The sequence below is a fragment of the Melanotaenia boesemani genome, chromosome 19 (assembly GCF_017639745.1).
Source record: "Melanotaenia boesemani isolate fMelBoe1 chromosome 19, fMelBoe1.pri, whole genome shotgun sequence".
In the NCBI taxonomy this organism is placed as follows: domain Eukaryota; kingdom Metazoa; phylum Chordata; class Actinopteri; order Atheriniformes; family Melanotaeniidae; genus Melanotaenia; species Melanotaenia boesemani.
Genome location: NC_055700.1, coordinates 15,374,933 through 15,401,587, shown reverse-complemented (window position 1 = coordinate 15,401,587; position 26,655 = coordinate 15,374,933). Strand labels below are relative to the sequence as shown.

Sequence of the window (26,655 nt, the reverse complement as noted above, 5' to 3'; positions counted from 1 at the left end):
TTTATAGTGTAATATATGTGCACTGTGAAAAACGTCGTTTTTCCGTTTGATGCTTTGATTGGAATGAATGACATTTTGATCAAAACGATTAAGTTTTTCTTCGCATCGAAAAACTTCGCTGAGCGGGATGGAGTGCAGACTCCGCCAAATCGGCATCATCACCGGCCTGAGCCGGTGTTGTAACCTAGCGAATCCACTGTTCCAGGCAAATAGTTACGTTCCTACGGCAACACTCTATGGCTTCCTCCCAGAGTATCATGGGAAAAATTTCTTGCCACTGAAGCGGAGGGAGTTTCGAACTACTTCACGATTATCTGCGGTGTTACATTAAAAACGTTTGTTTTATGACATTATAGGTAATATCTGTTATAAGTATAGACAGCGAGTATAACCAGTGGGGTGGAAATGGTCAAGTTAATGTGTCTGTTTGGACCAATTCGCCACCATTTAACATATTTAGCTAGGCTGCTAATGCTACGGTAACGGTACAGTTACATTTGGTGATGATTTTTGTCGGCTTAATTTAAGGTTACTTTTAGACAGGTGCGCGGTTATATATTTTAGTATTATTATTACTTTAGATAATAAACTTTTAAGGATTTAATAGGATTTTAAACAATTAGATATTTCTAGCTATGACTTAGTAGTTTGTTTACATTGTACTCGATAAACTTGCTGTTTATTTTATACGACTTAATATTATTTGGGGAGTTGCAGTCTCGTACAACACTCTTGAATGCGTTATCGCAAAGGAGAGCTGATGCTGTTTTTTAAACATGGAGCTGAAATTGGAGGTTGTTTTATCATCGAGCATCAAACGGAAGAAACCATGGCCGCGATTCTGCTGGCTGGGGCAGGTAGGGGTAGATAGTTGTTGACAGTGAGTGTTTTAAGTAGTTTTGCTAAAATGAACTATCATCATCAGAAGAAGATGACTGTAAACCTGTATCTCTAGGAGAAGGAGTCTGTGTTTCTGTTAGATGACAAACGGATAAGCGAGATCAACATGGTGTCTGGGCGCACCAAGAAGCGGACACCCAAACTCCATCCTTTGCTCAACAGTGTGTTGACGATGACTTCATCCCACAATGGTGAGTTTAGTGTGTTAACTCAAGGCAATCAGGGTTTTCAGATCAATCATACATGCTTGTCTGTTATCTTTTCTCTCAGGAATGTGGCTTTGCGGGCTTCTGTTGTCAGGAGAACTGTTTCTGTGGAACAGGGACAGGGATTTGTTGAAGACTGCTGCAGCAGTCCCTGAAGTGGTTCAGATCATTACCTCAGCTCAAGGTGCATACTGTAATACGCACATTGCAGATGACATTAAATGTGAAGAGTACTTCCTGGTTTAAGTTTTATTTATGTTTTATTTTATGTTACAATTGCTTTAATTTGTGGATAATAGATTTTATCAGTATGTGCATAGGAATAATTAGTCTGTCATTTGCTAAATGTGCAACCTTAGATAACTTTTGTTAGAGGGATAGCTGTTTTAATGAAGATTTTTTTTCTGTATATTCTAATTAATTATTTTACACTACATTTTAGATGTGCATTTCAATTAAAAATTAAAACTTTAACCAATGCTGTCTGTATTTCCACAGAGAATTCTTCAAGGCTTGCTCTCCAGGTTTCAGAGGATGGGATGCGTGTGCTCATATTAGCCATAACTGGGCAAGTCTTGCTGTGGCAGTGTGTTGATGCGAGGGATTTGACAGGTCTGCGAGATGGCCCAGTCAAAGGACAGTGGGCACATATCCAGGCCCTTAAAGAGACCGTATTACCTTCATTACAAGATAAAGAAGCATCCCAACATGTCATCTTTATCAAGACAGAGGTCCTTATACTGAATTAATTACACATTTCCATTTTAATCTATAAAAGTTTTACAGACCTTATTTTATGTTCTGTTACTTTTATATTATGTATAACTTTTTCTCTAATCTCTCCTAGGTTATGGGAGATACTTGTTTATCAGCCTTTGTTTTCACATCTGGAAATCAGCTTATCATCACTGTCCTTAAAATTCAGTGGAAAGAAGGCAGTGTCGGGGTGGGGTAAGTCAACAGGTTCACATGTCAGAATGAACCCTCACTGGGTATTGTATTGTATTGTTAAATGTGCACTTTTTCTCTGTAGTTCTCTTGGTTATAGCATACAGTGGGCCACCAAGAAATACCCCATGTCTCAATTCACCCCACCCTGCAAACCTGTCAAGTCCAGAGGGGCCTTGATACCAGCCTTCTCCCCAGATGGCCGACTGTTAGCCATAGTCCTGAACCAGAGAAAGCCTAAGGTGAGCATCTGGTCTCCTTACTCTGATTTATATATTTCACTCGGTTTATTTCAGGTCCATTGATAAGCAGAACTAAAAAATTTGTATTTCTTCTTTTGGGATGCAGGCTACGCAGGTTCTGTTTGTGAGCACACAGAATTTTGTTTCAATATCAAGTGGCCTTGGAGGATGTGGGAGTAAAAGAGTGGAGATCCCATCTAAATATATCCGGTTAGTATGCATAAATAAAAATGGGGAGCAAATGTTGTTATTTGTTGTTGTTCATCAGTCAGTCATTCGCTTATGTAGATAGTCAGCATTTTTCTAAATGTAGGAGGGGCCATGATGGAATTGAATAGCACTGCATGTTATTATCCTGGTATCTCTAGAAAATTAAAATAATATATCCATATTTTTGTTAAGATTGACCTCTATTGTCAAGACATGGCTACATACGCAGATGTGGATCTGAATAAATGTTTTTGGTAATAATGTATCTTTACATATACTCTCTTTCAGATCCTACTGGGTGGGCAGTGCCAGCTGGTCTCCTGGAGGCCTTTTCTTGGCCTGTGTGTTGAAGAGAGGCTCTCTTCTTATATTGGCTCGTCTTGGAGGACTTCTCACGCTAACAAGCTCTGGTTGCAATGTTGACTTTGGTCCTGCCCACTTCCTGCCCCTGCACCCGCTGGTCACTTACAGGTAAACTTTGTGTTGAAGTTTTTCTGATTTTCACTTGTTAGTGCTTGTTTAAAATTATGTGTTTGTTTAGAATGATGTTTTGTGATGTCTTATTTCTACCTTTTTGCTCACTAACTTTTCTCCACAGGTCACCAATGTCTGCAAGGAATGGGGAAGCCTCTCTGTCCAGCTCGAGCATGTCTGTGCGAGATATCATGAGGCAGCGGTATTCTGTAACCTGGCATCCACGGCTGTTGTATCTCATTGTTTCTGATGGCTACATGGCTACAGTTATGCGGGTGCTAGGCAGGCCTTCTCCTGCCATTTTATTGAAGTCACTTCTGAAAGACGCCTGCAAAGATCTTGAGAAGGTCACCCACAAACTGGAAAAAACACAGGTGATTAATGAGGGGCTTCTTTTTTTAAACCATCCTGTCTGTGTAGTCTACTCACCTTTATACTTTTCAGGGTCATGTAAAGGATTGGCTGGAGTCTGTATCTTGCTTGAATCTGGACAGCAGCCTTGAAGAGTTCAAACCCACCGTTACATGTAGACCCAACACCACAGAATCAGTCATTTCAGCGGGTACAGATGGAGCCAGATTGCCTCTTTTTCTGCAAGACCAGTGGACATTGGGTGGTACCAAGGAGCTTCTTGAAAACATGCAGGTCATTTAAAAATATTTCACAGGAAACTGAAGTTTTAGGTTCATCATAAAAAATTGTTTGGCACTGACTAAATAATCTGTCACAACTGTAGCTTGATTCAGATATGGAGGTTGTTTAAATAAAATTTTTTATTTGTTTGGTTCCCTAGGCTCTTTTTGAAGATGAGTCTGACTTGGATGTAGTTCCTGCTGGCTCTCATGTGGAAGATGGAGGTCGTTTGGAGTTTGCCTCAATGTTTGACACTCTCCATGCCCTGGACACCCACACTGATACTGTTGTTGCTGGCCCAGATTATGATCAAGACTTTACTGAAACAGAGAAGAAGATTCCTCTCCACCATGAACTAGGGAAAATTCAGAGCAGGTTATTAACGGCCTGGGCTTTTTGTATGTCTCTAGGAAATGCTGTGGAACACAGAGTTCCTCTGCTGAAACATACGCTCTGCTGTGTGGTTCGATTTGCTGCTTTACTCCATTTGATGTCCTGCTCCATGGTTCATGCAGGAGACAATACCTCAGCTTCCACTCGCTTTCTGCATCTCATCAAAACCCTACTGTCCTTCCTTCCATGGGATAGCATTTCTTTAGATGGGCCACACTGCTTGGGGCTGGTGGTGGATTTCAGCAAAATGATGGCACGCCTTCTGCTGACTCCTCATCCCTACCAGACTGGTCACTGCCACATATCATCCCAAAGTCTATCCAGAGTCTTGGATATCTTACAGCTGGTCTCTGATTCCCTTGATCACACTTACAGCTTGAAGCAGAAAACTGTCTGGTCTTCAGAGAAGCAATCTCCTTCTCAGGCATCGCATACAATGCCCTCTGATGTATACCATGTGCCTCTGCTACAGGATGACCCGAAGAACAAATCCATTTTTGCACATCAGGCTCAGCCTCTTCCCCAGCGACCCTCTAGCAGGTCTGTTTGGACTTTGTCTTTATTAATAATTATGAGCAAACCTTCTTTGCCAGTGATAGCTATTTTTCTTGTTGTGTTATTGATTATTTGATTATAAAGTTGCCTCAAAACTTAGGAGTGATGGCTTTTTTTTTGTTTTGCCAGATTGTTAAGAGTATGGCAACTGGTATACAACATCACCCAGCAGTATGCAGAAGAACTAAAAAGATTTAAAGGCTGTGATGGCTGGGAAGATGAGGAGCACCAGCTGTCTGTCATCATGTCCCAAATCCAAACAGCTTTGCAGGCTACAGGAGAAATGCTAGAAGAGGGCCCTGAACTGCGGAGTTACCCAGGTAGGAAGCAAAAGAACCGAATCTTAATGTGATGATAGTGAATGTATGTAAAATGTGATGGCTAGACGTGTAGAAATATCTTTATTCTGAAAATGAACTATAAACAAACTAAATAGAAGATTAAAGCTAATTTGACTCAATTTAAATAAAAAACTTTGCTATGTCTAAATATTAATAACTTGCTGTTCAGCTTAAAATGTAACTCTTCTCAACCAGGTGAACATCTTTTCCTGTATGGCTTGTACCCAAAAAGTGCAGACACATGGAAATTACAAATCTGTCAAGAGGCTAAAAAAGGTAAGAGCCAAGGCTTTAGTTTTAATTTCATCCTACCCTTCTACATGGTTACAATTACTCTGAAATAATTATCATATATGTTTCATTTAGGTTGTGGACGTAGTATCTTCCAGGAGACACGGCTTTGCCTGTCACTTCTATACAGTCTATTATCACAGTATCATCTGAGAGAAGCCCAGGAATTGGGAGACCACATGGCACAGCTGATTCTGCTGAGGACTGGGCATCAGAAAGACAGTTTGACTTGCATTACAGGTCAGTTATGATTAATTATTCCTAATTGCAATTGGATCCCAAAATAAGAATATAACATGGAGTAAAATAGCACTGCACTGTGTATTTGAATGTCTTTCTTTACATCTGCACAGCTGGACTTTTGTGTGCCCTTTGTGCTGGCAGGTCCACAAACATTACTGATTACTAAAACTAATAGAGACTTTCTTTCATATGAGATACATTAGAAACTTTTTCAGTTTTTTTTTTTCATAATCTGACATTATAAGTCCATGGACAAGGATCAGGCAGAAGCAACACTACCAGTTGTCTCAGACGTATTTTAACTTTATCACAGTTGCTCCCCCTCTTCAGCTCAGGCAAAAAGTCATTGTAAATTTGAAGTGAAATGCATCAGTGTCATATTCTGCCAAGTTATTAACTTGATACCTAGTTTTGATTCTTACCATGAACTGATTTGGCATGAGCTCGACTGTAACAATCGTGCAGTAATGTATAGAAAGTAATCTATTACTGCAGACATTATTTCAACATTGCTGTAGCTCTGACATAACCCAGGATTTTCTTGGCTGTGTTGGCTGGTTTGGAGAATATCAATAAAATATAATATATACAGTTTTATGTGTATATACATTTATTTAAAGACTTTAATCATTAATTTACATTTTCCAAAAAATCTGTTACCTTTTTTACTAGAAAAATAAGAATAAAACAATCATGAATTGAACTGGGAATACTGGAGCAGAGATTAAAAAGAAAAGGAAACATTCAAAACAGTACACATGTAGCTGAAAATGCAATACACAATAATACTACTACTTTCAGTTTTATATTACCACACATGCAGTGACTTCATACGATAGATGCTTTTTATTTAGATTTTGGGACATACAGTGAATGTCCTTCTTTGTAGATGATGTGGTTAATCTGCTCTCTGCATTTTAATTACTTTTTTAATTATAAGCGATGTAAATGGCAGAGGTGCTAATCCTTTTTGGACTAATCAGTCTGAAAAAATTAATCAACCCACACACTGACATGGATTTTGCTTTATGTAGTCAATCATGTCACAAGTTAATGCACATTTTTTTTTTATGTTTGTGCTTCTTATATGTGACAAGTTACATTATATTAAAAGTTACAGCTCACCATGCCCATAACAAGAGGTCTCAACCTTGCCAGTATGAATGACTGAGATATAATGAAAAGATGCATCTCACCATTTGGACAACCTACCTTTAGAGCCTCCTATTTTTTCTTTCCAAGGGCTGCATTATGAAGTCTGATTGTTCAAAATCCAACATGTCTTTCACGGTGAAAAGCCAACTATCATAAAGATGTAGAAGGGGGAGACAAATGGGATTGTGCCACACTCTTTTAGACAGTTTCTCCAAAGGAATATTGTACATGTTGCATTGAGTTATAGAAATGAAAAATGTAAAGAAAACAAAAAAAAAAAACATTGAGAAACAACAGACAAATAATTTAATATTACCTTTTCCCACTTTACTTCACACATCTGGTAGAAATGAGTGCTGTCCAAGTATCTGACATGCAGTTTGATGTACCATAAATCCAACTCTATGGTTATAAACAGAGATTACACCAGAAGTTTAATTTACTGCCTTCGTGTTCTTCAGCAGAATCTCTTCCTTGCTCATGGCTGCCAAAGGACCTTCACAGTGACGCTGCCTGTGCAGTGGTTCAGACTCTTGGGAGATTCATGGCCTCTTACTTCACCAACCAGCCGCTCTGTATTCTGCCTGCTCACAATGTGGCAGTCCTCCCTCCTCTACATATGCCTCATGGTGTGTTTGGAAATATCACTTACCAGTTAAAAACATGATTTGTTTACCATATGCCTGTTGCTATATGGTTTTATGTGTACCATTTCTCAGCCCCCAGTGTTGGGCGTTTGGTCCCGTTGTGCCAGGAGGAAGTGTCTCGAGCAGTTCGACAGCAGCATCTATCAGAGCTGTGGACAGTGAACTATGCCCAAGACCTGCTCCTGCTGGGGGGGCTGCTTCCTGAGGCTGTGTGGTTGGCTTATCATTTGGGAGACTGGAAGACAGCAGTGTCTCTGAGCCTGGCATATACCAGTTACTGCACAGAGCATTTTGACTTCACTTGGTCAGTTTGAAATCATAAAACAATACAAAACAAAAATAGATGACTGCATTGTTTGTTTCATTTGCTAGCACTAAAATATAATAACTGTAGTTCTGTTGTTTATTTATTTGTTTATTTATTTCATGTACATGGTATCTTTTATGACAGGCTCAGAAGGAGGGAACTCCACCTGCCAACAAGTTTAAAACCAGAAAGCATCTTTCAGGCTGAGCTGGAGTGTCTTCTTGTAAAAAAAGTTGACTCACAAGAATACACAGATAAAGATGGTGACAAGAGCTTCACAGGTTGGTTAGACTTCATAATTGTATGTTTATGATCCTTATAGGATTTGAACTTATTCATTTCAATCTTTATCTTCTTTCCCCTTTTCAAGATCCGTTGGAAGGAGAAGACTGGAAGTTGTTACAGGCTTCCATACAGGAAATTTTGAAGGCTTCAGTTATGGCAGGAGTGAATGTTATGTCTTCCCCCATGTCCTCACTGCTGGACACAGCCAAGACGATGTGTTCTTCCCTGCCTGCTTTGGTGCCCACTGGACTGTACCTTCCTTCCCCGCCCCTCTATTGCCCGCAGCCTTCTCCCAACACGCAGGTAAAGATATGTACTAGGTGCACACTGTGGATGTACATGGGCTTTAAAAAGATAAAATGTTCAACGTTTCTCTTGTTCAGGACCAAATAGGGACAACAGGGCACCTCGCTGAAGTCGCATACCGACACAAAGTGTCTGGGGTTCTCCAAAGATTACTTTTACTTGTGAAATCTGGTCATTGTTGTCATCCTGCTGCCCAGTGGTACATCAGTCACCTGCGCCGTGCCAGACACATACTTTACAAGGTACATCTCAATGAAGCAAAGAAGTTTTTTAAAACGATTCAATGAGATGTTTTTAATGTTGCTAAGAACCTTTTGTGTCAAAAATTAAAGGAATTCATTCACTTAAAGTGACATTTTTCTTAAAACAATTGATTTTTTTTTTTTTTTTTTTACATTTTCTAAATATCTGTAATTTGTCTTACTGGAACTTCATTGTTTCATTATTTAAAACAGGAATTAGTGTCAAAATGAAGATTAACTGTAGTTGCTCATATTTTGTAAATAAAAAAAAAGAGTAAAGTACACGGATATTACTGTGATTGAGTCAGAAGTTTGTGATTCTTGTTTCCCCTCCTGTCTCAGATGGTTAGTACAAATATCTGATGTTGATTTCAGATCAAGAAGAAGTATTCCTATCCTTCAGCTGCTCAGGAGGAAAAAGCTTTTCCAGAAGGACTGATGAAGTTTATTAGCCGTGGTGGATATTTCAGACTGGGACCTAAAAAAGATGGTCATCTCGACTGTGACACGATTCATACTATTGGTAGTGTGCCAGTTATAGTAATCTGTGAATAGCAAAATCAAATATCTAATTATGGAAATTTCATACTTATTAATTTATTTCTACCACAAGCCTGTTTTAGGGAGCTGTGTGCTTTATGCTGGATGCTTCATGTCAGGGATCAGCTCTCCATTCACTGCAGGAGGTATCAGGCAGCCAGACAGCACAGTAGTGATGAACAGGTATGATTATGAGTATGTCACATGTATATTAGGATTATCTTTACCGCTGATGAAAGCGTTCATGTGTATTTTGTGTCCCTTAGATTTCTGGTGATTCAGAAATCAATTCAGCCTGCATTGATGCTCTCTGCTGGGCCTGTCGTCTTCTGCCTTTCTCTTGTTTTCTCAATGCTGAAGAAATCCTGCAGGACATACTACTTAGCCTCATCTCTGAATTACCTCCTGTATCTATGGTAACATTTCTTTGTCTAATTAAAGACTTTATTTTTTAGGACAAAAACCCACATCTTGACTGAATGCATTTTCTATTCTTGGCTTTTCTTTATAGGTGGCTGACACTCTTGTACGAGCCTTCCCTAAGGAGGAAGAGTCTGTCAGAGTGCCTTTAAGAGAGAAGTATAACTCACTGCTGCAAAGGCTGAAGCAATGCAATGTCCTTGGTATAAACACCTGAGTTTATTATTAAGTTACTCAAATAATGTACAGCTAGAAGAGTTTTATGGTGAAATCAGTTCAGATTTTTGACAGTACACTTGCATCTAAAAATATACAACTATTTTATACATTAAAACTCTCTTGATGATTATTTATGCCACGTGAGACTACATGTCTAAAGGCATTTATTTAATAAATTTAAAAACACTGAAAGTACGGTACTTAAGCTCAAATGTTGTTCCTCATTTTTAAGTTCTTGGATGAAGGTGTCTGTGAATTGACTAAATTAAATAAAAATTTTGTTTCTGGATTCTGGAGCCATATTTAAGAGCCAGTTGTTACCTATTTAAAATATAGCCATAGCACTAAAACTGCACAGATACCCACAAATGTTGTTAAAAACTAAAAATTAAATGAGAAAATGGAATTTCTTCATAATTTATGAGCTGTGGCCCTTTCAAACTTTTTGTATCTTGCAGAATTTCAGATGAAATTTGCCAAACAGACCATTGTCTTGGACATTAAGTACATGTCTGTCTCCTTAAGTAACTTGATGGATATTAAACATTTTCAAGTTGCCTTTTTGAATCCCTAAACTTGTTAGATGGCAAAACTAGTTAATCTCAACCATTCTCTAAAAAGTAAAGGCAATTTAAGAAAAATAGATGAGTTAAAACTCATGTGCTGTCTGATTTGTGCGCTTGTGCTATTTAAACTTTGCATATGATCCCTGCGCTCTGCATTAATCATCCCTTTTTCTAAAAGGTGAGAAAGAAGAAGTGAACGAGTTGATGATGATTGTCATTCAAGATAAATTCAGACAAAGAAGAAAACATCTGGCACGTCTGCAGAGGCACTTGGCTCCTCCTGTGCTGCAGCTGTGGGAGAAAGTAGAGCAAGAGGAAGACAAGGGGAGCAGACAGGAGATGGCCATGCTAAGGCAGCTATCACTGGGGACAACTCTGAGCACTTGCACCGTAACTGACTGTGAGCTCCAGCCGATGTGCAGTGATGTCAACCCAGCAGAGACTAAATCAGAGGCTGTCTCTTCTGAACAGCGTTACAGATTCATGACCAGGTAGTCATGAGAAAAAGTAACACAGCCATTATTTTCTCTGAACTCATATATGTGTGATCTGTCTTATTCTGGGATCTATGTTGTTCTTTTCAGGGACAAATGTGCAAAAAGAGGCAGAAAAGATGCTAAGAAGACCACTGCTAAGACTCAAAATGCCATTCAAGAGGATGGTGAGACAGGCAAAGACAAACAGCAGCAACTTTCCATACCAGTGGTTGGCACCTGGGAGTTTGAGCTAGAAGATGAGGAATATCTGAATTTTCTGGAACTCTTTCTCAGTTATGTATTGGAAAAGAATAGTTCTGATGGAGCTGACTCTGGCAGTGAATTACCTTTGCTGAAGGGCTTCTGCTCTGAGCTAAGGGAGAGAGAACTTCATTCTCTAACCTTTGATGTTCTCACCACCATCCATCGTCGTCAAAGAGATGGACACGGTCCATTGAAAAAACACTCAGCCAGGGGCCCCCCGGTGTTCAGAGCTGGCTGTTGCTACAAACCTGTGAAAGAAAACCAAGCATCTGAGCTGCAGACTTCTTCTGTCTGGAGTGAAGTTCCCATTTCCAGGGTTAGTCTTTCTGTCAGCTCGCAGTCTGGACATAGAACCAGGAGGCAAAAAGGATTATTTGGCCTCCGGCAGCAAAGCAATATGCCTTTAGAGAGAGTAAAGGAAGTTGATCTTGGTCTAGAAATCAGCCCTATTCAGAATGTGTTTACCACAGGACAGCCCTCAGAAAGTTTGATGTCTGGGTCCTCTGTGTCTGTGGAGGCTGTGACAGAATTGCAGCAGGGCCTCGATCCTAAATTAGAGGCTCAGTTTCCAAAGCTGGGCAGACTACTGGAGTGGATGGTACGTTGGGCTGATAGAAGGGTGCTGTTTGGACATCACAGTAAAACGAAGAAAGATAAAAAAGTAGCTGCAAATGAAGGAGTTGTGATTCGTGTTAAAGCTTCAGCACCTGCTATTCTCACATCCCTGAGTTTGCTGCAGTGGAAGCACACCTCTCTACTTGGGAATAAGGGTTACTGTTCCCGCATTCAAGTTCCAGAAATGCAATGGACTGTTGCCCCTGTGCTGCAACCTGAGGTGGATAGAAAGCTTGAGAGGGAGAGCAGTGTGGATACAGGCTACCCTGGATCAGCCAACACTCCTGTCACTGGTCTCGACTATAATCTGCAAGGAGAGCCATTGTGAGTGCCCATGTGTTTTTCATAATGGATTATCAGTGTCTTGTTTTGTTTTGTAAAGATTACAATCTTTTCTTGACCAACACAAATTAGCATCTCAGCAAATATCACATTAAATCCTACTGAACTAATTTTTTTCTTACTGTACCTATAAAAGTCCACTGGATTTAAACCGTTTTTCTGTTTCCTTACAGTGGTTCCCATACATATGAAGCAGAGGAACTGACATTTCAGAGAACGCATCTCCCTGCTGACCACGTTCAGCCGGCCTTTGATTCACAACAGAGACACGTCAGTTCACAGCAGCTGCCTCTCGATGTCTTAGATGTTACACCAGAAAAAGAAGGTAAGTTACAGAGTTATGCCGGATCATAAGAGCTACTGTTATGCAGACTTTTGCAACGAGGAGAGTTATTTGGTATGTCTAATATTTAAAGGCAGAGCAAGTGACAGTGAGGGCTTGGGATTGTCATCTTCTGGTTCGAGTGGGAACGTTTCTGGAAACATCTGCTCATCTGAAACGGTTAATACATCCAATTAATATTCCCAGTCTTCATGTTTTAATTCAGGCTGTCACAAAGATGGAAACAATTGTACTTTTCCCCCCTTTCCAGAGTTTAAAGCTTGCAGACCTTGACTACTCAGAAAAACTTGAAGCTGTGTCCAGTTCCTTCTCCATGTAAGTTTGAAATATAAAATTGTTTACTTACATATGAGGTTGGAAATAGTTTTTTCTGTGATGATCTTTGCTACATATGTCACTGAAGTCAAAGCAGTCTTTTCTTAAAAATTATGAAAATGTGTATTTTCACTATGCCAGTAAACTAATTATTTATCATTAACAACTGTTAAAATGATAGAAAACATATAACTTACTTAGAAACCACGGACTAAAACATACAAGCTAGTTGCTGAAATGGTTTGTTTTGTTTTTAAAGCCACAGTGGACATCCAGCTCCTCCCACTGTCCAACCAAAGACAGATGTTAATGCAGAACTTTCTGAATTAAATGAAGTGCAGCTCCCAAACACAACAGTTGATCCTCCAGTGTTCCAGCCACAAAACTTCTCTGGTGGTGCACCCAGTGCAGAGTCTACAACCCCAAATCTGCCACTGACCACTTCATCACTGAGACAGCGATTAGGTGAAGACTTACTCAGACTTGTTCAGGTAAGAACATACTGATAAAGGGACATGGTTTGACTAAAAGATCAAACATTAACTGACTTCTTTTTTCTTTACAGCATGTCAACTATATGAGTCTGAGTGATGTTTTAGAAGCAACATTTGCCAACCTGCAACTAGTCCAGCAGAACTCTTCTACGGCCCAGTCTAATAGGAACGCCTCACACCTTAATGTGCCTTCATCTTCTGCTGCCAATCTGATCCCTGAACCAAATGTCTTACCCATTCAGACTACCTTCTCTGCAGCATCTCAAATGCAGACATGTGTGCCAAATTGTGACCCCCAGCTCAGGTTTGCAGACCAGCCTGCCATGCAAAGCTCAGCTAAGACCTCCTCATCAGCTGGCCAGTACCATGCCAATCAATGTCTGTCTTTTGATGCTACAGGTGTTAATTATCAGGTATTACTGATAAGTTCTCTTTAATTGTGACTAATTATGTTTAATTTTCAACAGAAATTACTTCAAGTTCTCTTTTCTTTAGGAAATGCAGCCTCTCTGTGTCAAAGCAGAGTCTCCAGACATCCAGCAGAGGGAGAGCAGGAGGTTAATACCACCTTCTCAGGGACTCTTGGCCACCACTGGAACCAGGGTTAACAATGGTCTAAGCTCTCCTGTGTTACTGGTTTCCAATGGTAATGCACCAAATGACTCTGCTTCCCAGGTGCCTGGCCTAAAGTTACTTAAACTTCATCACCCCCCGCTGATGTCCCAGCACAGCACCCCACACTGTCCACCAGCACAACAGTCACATACCCTGCACACAAACCCTGAAACTCTTCAATCCTGTCAGCACAAGTCTAAACAAGATGATCAATCCACCTGGAAGAAGAAAAGGGGGGGGAAAAGTGATGGGTTTTCAGTTTCAAGAAAACATCTCTGCTTTAATCCTCCACATGATCCAACTCCCAGGAATTCTCATTCCCAGATTTGGGCATCAGGGACGTCCAGCAGTCAAGGGTTTTCTCTACTTCCTCCTGCTTTTCCAGCTCACACACAGACACCAATGGAAGGCCTTCGTCTGCTGCAATTGCAGCAGGTTCCACACACCAGCACCACTTTCCCCAAACTACCTCTACCATCTTACTCTAGACCTGCTTTCATTGCTGCTCCAATGACAGAAACACCAATGATCAAACTTCTACATCTTGAGTCTGCCCCCAAAATAGTAAGAAGTCCTGCAATCATTTAAGATTTTTAAATTTAGTATCACTAAATTTAATTTTATTGCAATTGACATATTTGTCCCTACCACAGATGTTGCCTCAGGCAGTTCCTTCAACACAAGTGACTCGTCTTTTCTCTGTGGCGGAGTTAACAAGTTCAGGAATCAGGCGATGGGATGCTAAAGATCCTCGGCTGCAGCTGCTCAGAGCAGACCAGCCTAGTGGAAGCACTCGAGAGCCTATCAACTCTTCCAGCTGTACCCCCAGCAAGAGGCAATCACTTATTTATTTTAAGGTTTGTGGTTTTCTTTCCAGCCACTGATTATTTTATTGAAGGTTCTCACTTTTTGTCCTTTAAAGGCAGAAGAGGAGAGAGGAAAAGGCAACGGGGAGAAAAACAGGGGTCACATTCAGACCAAATGACTCCATCATCCCTACTCAAGAGGTAGACCCACTTCAATCCTAATAATAGCTGCTTTGTTATTACAAATATTAAGTTGCTAAAGCATCTTAATGTGTTTGCTTTAATGTATATTTAGGCAGCAGATGTGCCTGTAAGTGAAGAGAGTCCGGTTGCTGAAGAGATCACTACTGTGCAGGACATCACAGGTGATTACACAACAAAACAATTTGGTCAAATATGTTAGTATATATATATATATATATATATATATATATATATATATATATATATATATATATATATATATATATATATAGTCATTTAAAAAATGCAAGGAACATACCCTACTACCCACCCTGAGGAGAATAAACACCTATGTTCTTCAGTTGCAAATGTACAGTTAGTTTATTCAGAGGAGAACCACAACTAGTATGTAATTGCCACATTTTTTATTTGGAATGTAAAGAATATTTCTAAATCCTTGAATAATTATTAAAGTTCATTATAGAAGTCTCATCTTGTCCTTTTGAAAGTTCGGTTGCTCTTCTCTTCTTTATTTCCAGGATCCTCTGATTCTCTGCTGACTGGTCAGAGATTGTTGGACAAGGTCTTTTCTACTTCAGCTGAGCTCCACGCCTTTGCTTCCACAAGTAAACAACCTCCAGAGTGCCAGGATGCTTTTACCAACACAGAACCAGGTGAGTCTGCATTGGGCTGACTCAAATAACATGTTTTTAAATGTTAGCATCTTTACCTCAATGTTAAGCCAGAAGTATCAAACTACCAGCATAAATTTGATGCCTGTGTTGTCTGAATTTCATGTGAATAAAGGTTGTCCTAAGTGCACATTTCACTAAAAGTGTTATTAACTTAATTGGTTCTCTTTCAGTTTGTCCTCCCATGTTTGTGGATAAAACTGTCTCTGCTCAAGCCTCTATAATAACCAGTGGACCTACATGTAAGCCCATCTAAGAGGATGTCACTCTACTTTTTGTTTTTTTATGGAAGGAAATTCTGCAAAAAAATTTAAAAACAAACAACCACACCAAACAAAACAAAACAAAAACTTGTGTATTTTCAAATTCCAGCACAAAGTTCAAAAGATGGTCAGATATATCATGAAGACCATGTTCAAGATTCAGAGGAAACCTCAAAGGACACACAGAAGATTCTGGTAAAAGTCCAAATTCAGCATCACAGATGGAGCCTTACAACATTAAGTTGCTCTGTGTCTGCATCTAAAGAAACTTTGTACACTATTGTGGATTTATTGTCATTACTGCATCGTCGTTTACCATGACATGTTTAAAATGTCTTTTTGTATCCATGGATTAACTGGCCATTACACTCTTGTTAATATTTTTAAAAAGTAATATGCACATTTTTTTGTATTCTGAAAGGTTTACTTTAAGTCGTTATTGTCTAAATTTTGTTTGTTTTATTGGCTTTATTTTGCAGGATCTGTGTGGTCGCCAGTTTATAAGTGTCTTAGATCTAGAAGATGTAATTCAGCATGAAGATCTGCTGCCATGTTTTAGGCCAGACACACAAGATGTTTCCTCCGACCACCGTTCCTCTCCTACTTCTGCCGAGCTTCATGTTCTCGCAACCTCTGTTATTGGACGAGCTGCTGCAGTAACTATTCCAGAGGATCCACTTAAACCCACCACTCCCACAGGTTTTTATGCATTTCTAATTAAGGTTTTACAAATGTGTCTTCAGACTGAATACAGTCATCCCTGTGTTGCAGCAGTGCACCGATGGTTTAATCTTTCCTTCATCTAAATAACTTTTTATATCCTAGATATCCCTGAGGCACCACTTTTATTCAGCTACCAAATGCCCAGTGGGGTTTCAGAGAGAAACACTCCACCTAAGAATGTGATGGTAGATCCATCTGACTCGGAGATCTGTCGAGCCATAAAGACCCAGAGTGTTCTACCTGAAAGAGCCTCCTTCTCACCTCCTTCTGACAGTTTTTCTACTCGCTTGTCAGAGCTGGATGCCCAGCTGACTGCTTTACAGAAGATTGCAGATCATCTGGAAATGGATTTCTCAAACTCTGGAATGGTACCTAATAACATTTTGCTCTCATGCTATTGATATGTTTATATAACATCGCATATCATTTTAAGTTTATTCTTCCATGTCTCTGTGTAGCCAGTGAACACAGTTGGAGAGCTCTCTTCAGACATGGCTGATGTGAAGACTACCTCAGCAGTAAAGAAAACAGTTAGACTCTCTGTCCCACTGAAAGGTATGACCTAAAACTTTTCATCTGTTAGGAACATTGTCACTCTCTAAACAAGAGCAAAAGGCAAATAGGACTAAACACAAGAGCAGAATTCTGTTAAAATCATTTCTATATTTTCTCCAACAGCATGGACACCAAGATCTGATCCAGACCTTTTAACTGAACTAAAGTCTTATGAGGAGGATGAGAAACATCAAGAGGAAGAACATGTGGTCCGTAATAACTTTGGCAATCCTGGAACAAAGCCATCTCATTATTCTGCATCCCCTATTAGGCACAGAGCAGGTCCTTCTTACATTCACACCCCACCAGGTAAAAATTAAATAAACTAACTGATTTAAGTCGACTTATAATCACTTTTATGTTTCTATTCCACCAAAATCAGGTTGTCATTATCTGCTAATATAAGGTGAACGGCCACTTACGGTCCATCTCTTAGATGGACCATGAGTTCTTGCACTCATCTGTAGTTACTTTCAATCAATACTAAAGAAATATTTTCACCTGCCTACAGAAATCAAAGATAACTTCAGTGAAGCATTCAGAGAATCTCATGAGTAAGTTTAACATGATCTGAACCCCTAAAACATTTTTATTGATGTGCTTACCTTTACACTCTCTTTCAATTTAGAATATTATTTCCTCTAATTGTCAATCTGTAGATGGACAGATGAAGATCTGGGTCAGACTGGGCTATCTGATACAGCAGAAATCTTAGACGAGTTGATAAAGGAAGGATATTTATCTCCCACTGACTGGAATTGGTCAGCCTCACAGACTCCCCACCATACCAGGTACAGTGTTGACTAAAACTGTGCGCTATTTGAGCTGTGATCGTCATCGAGCTGATAGATTATATGGCCCACAGCAGGCAGGACCAGCTGCAAAATAGCAGGACATCTCAGAAACATATTCTTCCTGAAGATGAGAGGAGAGAGCTGAGGATATGGATGAGAAGAAAGCAACAGGAACAACTGGCTGCTTATCAAAAACACAGACAGAGCCTGAGAGAAAAAGAACTCAAGCCTTTTCCTGTCTCTGTGATTGGGGTGAGAATTTTTTTAACTGATGTTCCCCGTTTTGTAAAGCTCTGTTTATGTTTTGTGATGAAATTCACATTGTTCACTGGGTTTCTGCAGCAATCAACAAACAAAAATCAGTCAAACACTTTGAGCACCAGAGCGGAAAAATTGACAAAAGAAAAGTAAGTATCTACAATATTTACATTACACAGTACTCAGAATACTTACACAAACAGGTTTAAACTGTAGTTTCCATTTGACTTTAAAGGTTCGCGCTTCTAGAGCAATATAACCAAAGGACGCTTGAGGCTTGTTCTTTAGCCAGTGACCTTGCCACCTCTCCTCCAGTGCTCTCAACCACACGATCGACCTCAGCTCCACCCCCTGGCAGTGTTCAAAGGTATCTTCTGCCACAGTAATTTGAGCAGAATAGTTTCTCATTCATTTATAATTATATTCTGAGTTAGTATGTCAGCTAAGAGTGAATTATTAATCATGGTATAACATCATAAATAATGCCTTCAGTTGTTTAAAATTAACAGTTGACTTCATATAAAGAAACATAAACAGTAAAACAAATCTAAATCCTATAAGTGTTTGTCTGAGAATCCTCTGTGATCTGCACAGGTACTTTGCTGGTGTGGTGGGAAATTCCCTGTGTGGATTAGGGCAAGACAGGAGTGCTTTGCAAAAGTGTTTACCCAGTACATAATGTGAATAAAGAACAGATACGTCCGTAACTGAAATATGAAAGCTTTAAGAGAATCTACAGATGTATGGCTGCAGGCTGAGTATTCAGCTAAGCTGTCACACTCCACAAAACTTAAGTTACCTCAGATCCTTGATGGGATGTTTGGGACAGGTGGGCTGTTGCTATGTAGCTGTAGTGTGTGAAGCTAAATGCTCAGAAATGGTTGCTTTCTACTGCTTAAAATTGTCACTAATAACCGACTTCATGCTCGTGCACATACAGTAGCCATGCAGAAGAAATTCCACCAATCAGTCAATCAAATGTTTGCTGCATGATACTGTGTCATGCATGAACATTTTTATATTTATAAATTCTTAAAACCTTTGTGAAATAATATAGTGAATCATGATGTAAATAAAAAAGAAGATGATAATCTTGTATGGTAATAGGGGGGATTATTTTTTCTCACAGGGCTCAGAGTTTATCTGTCAATGATAAAAGAAACCTTGAGTCACCCCAACTTCATCCACAGTCTGTGGAGGGACTGTCCGAGGATCTCCACAGGAGACTAGGACTTAATCGACCGGGTATTTAATTCATATTAAACTAAATTAGTTTCTCACATGTAAAATTTTAATCTATATGAATGTATTCTATTTCATTCCATGGAGAAATTTAAATTGTGTGATTTGTGGTTCTAGTGACCTTTTTGCCAGAGGACCGTCTGTCTCAGGTGACTAGACGTGGCATGATCACCAACACTAAGAGACAAGCTAAGCTTCACACAGCCAACCAGAGTGAGGAGCAGCATGTTGGGTATCGGAGAAGGATGGGGTTAAACAGCACTTATTCAGGAGGAGCTGCTGTAGGAAAAGGGATCCTGAGGCAGCAAAGCAGAGCTAGAGAGACAGCAGTGGTGGACCGTTCAATATCTATCAGGCTGGAGGACTCTGATATAGTAAGGACCAAAATTTTACCTCTACTGTGAACAGAAATTTATGCCTCAGTCCCTCTTTGCTGGTCTCAGAAATGTGTTTGTTTAATATCTATTTTTATTTGTATTTGTATATTTGTTAAAAAAATATTCTTTTAGAAGAAGTTGCTGATAGATAACTTGGTGTTTCATCACTGCTGTATTGCTTGTTTCTCAGGTTTCGGCAGGTCTATCGGGTGAGCCAGATGATGTTGCCATAGGTGGTGTTTCAGAGATGGACTGGCTGGACAATCTCTCTGAGTGTGCAGGAAGCAGCCTCAGCAAAATAGATTGGGACGCTATTGAGAAAATGGTGGCTGGAGAAGAAGACTGAGCATAAATTAAAACTAATTACATACATAAATACATGGTGTATTTATAACACATAAATACATGCACAAATGAATAATTTGCTATTTAATTTTCATGGAATTAAGAAAAAATACATTTATGTAGATCTAAATAAAATACAAAAGACAGTGCCGTGTGGACACTCAAGTAGAAGAAGAGAAGAAAAATTATTTTCTATGTGCCTGTTAGATATATTGTATATTAGAACTGTACTTATAGAAATTTTATTTTATTACACCATTAATGAACTGATAATAAATACATCAAGTATATTTGTATGTACTTTTTGTACATACTTGGTTGTCCTAAGAAAAGAATTCATGTTTGTTTATATGATCCAGTTTTTTTTTTTTTTTTTTTTTACTCAGTTTTGCTTTTCAGCACAGACTTTTAGGAAACCATTGTCAAAAGTTGTCTTTTGGGGAAAAAGTCAGTAGTTTAGGCACCTTGTGTGGGCAACTTGAAGTAGAACTCAGTTTGACAGTGCCAGCATAACAACTTGTAAATTGTTTATTTGTCCAGATAAAAGCTTTTCAGTTTTTTTTCTGCATTTTTTTTTAAATCTATTTATACTACAAAGGTCTTTTAGTTCTGAGATTGTTGCACCTTGATTTTTTCTTGACATGCCCACTGTCATCTGTCCACTGGAGCCTAAAAACTTTATTTTGGACTTCATAGGTCTACAGAACTGCATTCTAAAATGCATCAAGGTTATTTAGATGTACATATGCAAACTTAAAATTTTCTGGTGAAAGGACATGGAAGTTAAACATATTTCTGATAACTGTGTACCAACATTATAACCTACGGAATTATACTTTTGCTGTTAAATTATTTGGGTTTTGCCTTTAGTAATGTCAAAATAAGTTTTCTTTATTATTTACTTTTTTTGTACTCAACCTAAATTTATCCCCTCGTTCATTTTTTACTTTAAACTAGTACTTTATCCCTAATAAAAGAAAATAAATTTCCATTTTTATCGCATCCTAAGAGTCCCGCGATACTGTTACGTGAAGCCACGTGAAGTGGTCTTGTTCTGATTTAAAAAGAAATTAAATTAAAAAATAAAATCATAAACAGGACATAGCTTTTCGTTAATTAAATCAAGCTCTGCTTTGCCAGAAAGTCAGCAGCGTCTCTTCTGCTGAGTCAGCAGCTGCAGTAGAAGAAGAAGAAGAAGAAGAGGCACTTCCGGGGGTCAAAGGTAAGCGTTCGTATTTAAAAACATGGACGCCAGAAAAGGGGATGAAGGTAGAAAGTTTTCAGTTCTTCTGCATCGCTTAGCTCTACAATGTAACAGTTAAAAACGACTTTCTTGTTTTTGCTTAGTTTCCACTGTTCTTGACGTTCGTCAGAAGATGCTAGTTACATTATTATAGAAAAACTACTTCAAAATAAACCGTGGCTTCTTAAGCTAGCCTTAATGTGTTAGCTTTGCTCACTTTTCTATGTTTTACTTATGTTCAGTTTTAACCATAAACTAAAATATACAACGAATGGTTGATATTTAAATCTTTATTATTGCACATAAGCCTCTTGATGATTAATGTGCAAATATTAATTGCTGATTACAAAGCTTTACTCGTTTTTATGCATAACATGCCAAACAGCAGTTACGATAAGTTTAAGCATAATTTTCTAAACTCAGCCTGGGTTTGGTGGACAATTAAATCCACTAAATCTTAATCAAATTACCACGATAATAGGTAGTGCTGTAAATGCGTTACTTCATCTTTATGCCCTTATGCATCTGGTAATGTCGTTGTATTAATATGTTTGAATCCATAATATCATTATTATTCAGCTGTGTATTTTGAAAGGTGGATATTCACTTTGTGAAATAATGTTCCATTTTACATAAAACAATGATCACCAGTAAAGTGTCTCCCACTACTAAAACTGAGCTGTCCACAGAAAGCAATACAATACAGATAGTAATGCCACCATTTACTTTGGGCATCCATGTAGTAGGAACTTGTCATTACATTCATTATGAGAAATGGAATAAATCAGATTTTGCTAAATATTGAGCTTATCCCTTTTTTCTTTTTTTGCATTAGACAAGATGGAAGGTGATGGAGACATTGGATCTGTCATGGGATTCTCTGGGTTTGGTATGTAAAGTTCAGCATGGAAATAGTTTCAGCTTTTACAGTCATATATTAATTAAGAATCATTTGTACTTTGTAGGAAAGAAAGCCCGCACATTTGACTTCAATGCCATTTTTGAGCAGACGCGGCGAACAGCTATTGAGAGGAGTCAGCGTGTGTTGGGTAAGTTTGTCATCACTTTTATTACCCCATGAGTGCAGACTGTTTTCACATATGCACTGCACATGTATTATTATTATTTATTTATTTTTACAGTGTTGACATTTATTTTTATATCACTATCATCAACATGCCCTGAACATGGCAAACGGATTTGTGCAGCTTACTTTTAATGTCATGACATGTCCTGCATCTTGTGCCATGAACCTAGGCATAATGTTTTGGAGTATTTTCAATAGTGAGAATGCAACCCACAAAGAATGACAGTGTAGTACTGTTTAGTGCATGTCTCAAAGGGCAAGTGCAGAAAATGTTTGAGCACATAGGTTATGGACAACCAGGTTCAAACATGGTCTGAACTTCATTTTCTGTAAAGTATGTGTTCATGTTTTTGTATGACAGCTGCTTTATTGTAACCATTGTATTTTCAGAAGAAAGACAGAAGGTGACTCAGATGGAAGAGGAAGGAGAGAGCTCCAAGTCAGTCAAACCATCAGTTCACAGTCAGAGAGAAAAAGCTGCAGCTGCTTCTTCTTCTAGGTGGGATGAGATTTCTCACTTGACATGTTTTGGAGTTTTTAAAATATCAATTTGGCTATTAAGGTGTAATATTTTGCTTTCTTTTTTTTTCCTTTTTTTAATTCAGAGTACAGAAAAATGAGAGCAGCAGTAATGGTACTGAGTCAGACTCTAACTCAGACTCCGAGCCTATTGGACCTCCGGTACCTCCTCAACATACAGCCCAGGAGGATGATGATGAGCTTGTGGGCCCACCTCTTCCACCAGGTTACACGAGCAGGACGACACACAGTGATGACGATGACGACGACGACGATGATGATGATGATGATGATGATGATGATGATGATGATGATGACGACGACGATGATACCCATGAGGGACAGACACAAGATGACGATGATGATGTATGTCTAAACAGTTGGCTTTACTTCTGGAATACAATGCTTCCTTTCATTATGTTATTTAAATATCTGGGAATTTTTTACTTGCCATTTTTAAGATTTCGACTCTTGCCCAGATGTTCAGACTGAATTTGATAATTCGTGATTATACTAGGTACATCTACGTAGTTGCCTGAGTAAGCCTTGGCTGTCTCACAGTGACATGGCTTGCACATAATTTGGATTCAGAGGAAACTAGAATTCAGCCACAAGTAATGCTGTGATTTTATGTTTTTTGGACATTATCTTTTTTAGCTAACATTTTATAGTTGCTTAAATTTAAACGGCCTAGAAAATACCAGTGGGTTCAGTGTTGTGTTTTAAAATCTCACCACAAGGGGGCAGCACAAGAAAAGAAAGTCACTAGTGTTGAATGAAACACAACTCTGATGGTTCTGAATTATAACAACATTTAAGTGACGCTTGCAACACATTAGCATCTATTAATAAAGTTTCTACAAAGGGGCATAAAGCAAACATCACAGGTTGGAACAAATAAGTTCAGATCCAGACAATTGACATATGTGACAGTACACTTTCAGATATTTAAAGCAGATATTTTTTTGTCACATGTTCCTAAGCAAACCTAAAATTTACAATTGAATGAAATGCAGCACAGTGACCAACATAACTAATTATATCTTATTTGTTTCTATCTTTTACTCTTGTATTTACTTTTCCAACCAAGAATCCAGTGAAAAGGATTCCAGACACTCATGAGATCACGCTGCAGCATGGCACCAAAACAGTAAGACCTTCTCTTTAAAAACTTTGTCCATATAGTTGTTACGGTCTATATGAAAAAAGGATTTACAGATTTTCTCTTTCTTCTTCTTCTTCAGTATACCTAGAATAAGAATGTGTAGCTGAAGCATTGGTGCACACATTGTGATCTAAGACTAAAACATCTGAATTTGAAAATCTGTATCAGGTGGTCGGTTTTCCACCTTGGTATTGAATTTAACCAGATGTGAGTCAGTTTAATGTGTTTTAACAGTGAGAAAATGAGGCAGTTCTGCTAAAAGTCTGGTATACAGCTCTGGTACTGATTGCAATATTACAGCAGTTCGGTTCTCTACAGCTGGATCAGATTATAAGAGCAGAAGTCAAACATTGGACTGCTTATTTTTTCTGCCCTTAGCAGAATAACTAGTATTATATTGTCATCTATTTTGAGCTGTGACCAGCTATACTCCAAAGTGTTAAAGTTCTTGAATTGGATTTTAGATTTAATGAAGCTCATTGTCTCTTCAGGTATCCGCTCTCGGTTTAGACCCGTCTGGAGCCCGTCTGGTGACTGGTGGATATGATTACGATGTGCGATTCTGGGATTTTGCTGGGATGGACCAGTCTCTGCAGGCCTTCAGATCCCTGCAGCCTTGTGAGTGGTATGTGGAAAATCAACACAGTTGCTAAACATGTGTTTAATCGGTTTTATGCAAGTATCAAGTACACTGACCTCATTATGTGTGCCAAAGAGTACACACATGCACTAATACACACTCATTTGTTGAGCTTCATCAAGCCTAGTGCTTACTGAGGGACATCCTCTCTTTTCATGCAAAATGAGGCTTTCTGAAGCAGATGGTGAAGTTATGCGGGTATTTGTGTGTCTGCATGTGTGTTTACTTTGTGTTTAACTGAAGCCATCATCAAAGATCAAATACTTCTTTGGTTTTGGGAACCAGTGGGCTGAGCTGAATCAGGCGTCCCCTTATTAACAAAAAATGTATGCTACATTTAACGTGATTGCACTGTGATTCAGTAGCCTGTTTGGTTTACTAACAAGCTGGGCTTCATTCAAAAAGTTGAGCTGTTGAGGTCCACTTTTCCTCTTTCCTGACCTAAAAGGTAACTTGTGAGCTCAGTTAACTAAACAATGAGGGGTAGGAGGCTTTGGTGAAGTTTAGTGAGTGTTTGAAGATGCCAACAGCATTGACTTTGGCCCTATTTTATTTTGATCAGTGAAGATTTTTGCCTCATCTGCTGCTGCTCTATTATTTCTATCAGTTTTGATTTGAATAATGAACGTTCATACTTGGCTAGACAATTGTCTTTTCTCCTACAGATGATGCTTTGCATTAAAGAATTTAATAAATATTTTTAAAAGAATTTTTCAACTGAATATCTGAAATTGAAGATTAATGATTGAACATTAAATAATCTTATACATTTACCCGTTTTATTAAGGTCAATAGATGAGCTTTTATTATTCTAATTACTCTGATTTTTTTGCTAGGGCCTGTATACATTCTGCACACTGAGAGTAGCAAATATAATTCAAAGATCATTCTCTCACAGCTTTAAAAGACTATCATGCCCACTTATACGGTTTCATTTGTTTGTTGTTTGTCACCCATCAAAGATACCTATCATCAAGTTTACATCAGATGCTGGGCTGTTCCTTCAGCAACATACGTCTGATGGCTGTGTTTACGCCTGAACCATTTAAAAGATAAAAAGCTTCTTATATAACAGTGCTTTGGTTCACAATTGTTCTCCACTGATAGCTAGCAGATGGCTTACAAACAAGACACAGCATGGCATCATCATAGAAACGCCAGCTCAAGTACCTACTTTGTGTTATGTGTGTGTTTGTCAGTCATCAGATCAAGTCTCTGCAGTATAGCTCCACTGGTGATGTCATCCTGGTGGTTTCTGGCAGTGCACAGGCCAAAGTGTTGGACCGTGATGGCTTTAATGTCATGGAGTGTGTAAAGGGAGACCAGTACATTGTGGATATGGCTAACACCAAGGTATGTCAAAGTGGTTTTGTTCACTCATTTGTTTTAATTTTGTGATTTTTATTCAGTATTTCAGTTGATCTTTTAACAACGCATCAACAATTCCTCAACGTCTGAGCAGTCAGATTATCATATTTTGTACAGAAATCATCGGCTTTGGTGATATTCTAGGAAAAAAGACTTGAGTTCACCAGAAATTTTGAGTAATAATCAATAATTGTGGAACAGCAACTTACGGTAATTTAGCAGACACTTTTATCTAAAGTGACTCACAATGGTTATGCAGTAGCATTAAGAATCTTGCCTATGGACCCAATTAGAAGGTGTTAATATTCATCCCCTTGGGGATTCAAACCATGGTCTCCCACATGGGAGACTGATGCTCTGCCAACTGAGCTAACCAAGGTCCAAGTCAGCTATTCTGCTCAGCGCTGCCCCTGCGATTTTCAGTGGTATTTCTCTGTTTTCTGTGTCAAGTGATGGACAGCTAAGCTCCCTGAAAACCGACCAAAATTATACATGTAACCGACGCAGAAGACGGACCGAACTTTCCGTCCATCTGCGTATCCGTCTTTTGTGTCGAGCATCAATGGGCCTTAAATGTATTAGCTTTAATATACAAACATCACTTTAAAGAAACTGCAGAAAACTGATGAAAACATTGATTTAAACTGATATACTGAGGTCTTTCACATATAAAAACCTATAGATTTCTCTCTAAATTCACATCCTTCTGATATTAAACATTGAGAGATGTTGTGGAATCAGACAGTGGAACAGTGGGTGTCAAGTCTCAGTATACACAAAAATAAAACAATTTAGTGATACCAAATTA

The 26,655-nt window shown here is 38.8% G+C and overlaps 2 protein-coding genes across 5 annotated transcripts in view; both read left to right on the top strand.

The window, feature by feature from the left end:
• The first annotated feature begins 273 nt into the window (after positions 1–273).
• Positions 274–20,115, top strand: cplane1 (ciliogenesis and planar polarity effector 1). 3 transcript variants are annotated; one of them, XM_041970616.1, is made up of 50 exons: positions 277–385; positions 712–857; positions 956–1,091; positions 1,171–1,290; positions 1,605–1,837; positions 1,954–2,057; positions 2,140–2,296; positions 2,403–2,506; positions 2,795–2,977; positions 3,105–3,354; positions 3,425–3,625; positions 3,774–4,546; positions 4,691–4,881; positions 5,098–5,178; positions 5,269–5,433; positions 7,053–7,220; positions 7,311–7,542; positions 7,690–7,826; positions 7,916–8,133; positions 8,214–8,378; positions 8,754–8,901; positions 8,992–9,101; positions 9,185–9,334; positions 9,430–9,541; positions 10,302–10,614; positions 10,708–11,802; positions 11,994–12,145; positions 12,237–12,322; positions 12,414–12,478; positions 12,738–12,969; positions 13,044–13,385; positions 13,468–14,151; positions 14,241–14,422; positions 14,510–14,594; positions 14,689–14,758; positions 15,116–15,250; positions 15,442–15,510; positions 15,641–15,726; positions 16,011–16,230; positions 16,357–16,622; positions 16,713–16,809; positions 16,933–17,118; positions 17,321–17,363; positions 17,469–17,600; positions 17,675–17,855; positions 17,946–18,010; positions 18,097–18,228; positions 18,991–19,106; positions 19,221–19,477; positions 19,671–20,115. In XM_041970616.1, exons 2-50 carry the CDS (start codon positions 777–779, stop codon positions 19,824–19,826), a joined length of 9,666 nt encoding a protein of 3,221 aa, XP_041826550.1. In that variant the 5' UTR covers positions 277–385; positions 712–776; the 3' UTR covers positions 19,827–20,115. The 3 variants fall into 3 exon arrangements, with proteins under 3 accessions (XP_041826552.1, XP_041826553.1, XP_041826550.1); XM_041970618.1 differs by having other exon boundaries at positions 274–857; positions 7,056–7,220; XM_041970619.1 differs by having other exon boundaries at positions 275–857; positions 17,678–17,855.
• Positions 20,116–21,037: 922 nt separating this feature from the next.
• The window catches only part of LOC121630329 (WD repeat-containing protein 70), a 40,817-nt gene continuing 35,199 nt past the window's right edge, over positions 21,038–26,655 (top strand). The window contains exons 1-8 of one of the 2 annotated variants that reach the window (XM_041970576.1): positions 21,038–21,094; positions 21,898–21,957; positions 22,034–22,117; positions 22,546–22,654; positions 22,761–23,040; positions 23,765–23,824; positions 24,331–24,464; positions 25,679–25,832. In XM_041970576.1, the coding sequence (XP_041826510.1) occupies positions 21,070–21,094; positions 21,898–21,957; positions 22,034–22,117; positions 22,546–22,654; positions 22,761–23,040; positions 23,765–23,824; positions 24,331–24,464; positions 25,679–25,832 (906 nt within the window). In that variant the 5' untranslated portion in view covers positions 21,038–21,069. The remainder of the gene's footprint in view (positions 21,095–21,897; positions 21,958–22,033; positions 22,118–22,545; positions 22,655–22,760; positions 23,041–23,764; positions 23,825–24,330; positions 24,465–25,678; positions 25,833–26,655) is intronic. The other variant, XM_041970577.1, reaches the window with a different exon arrangement.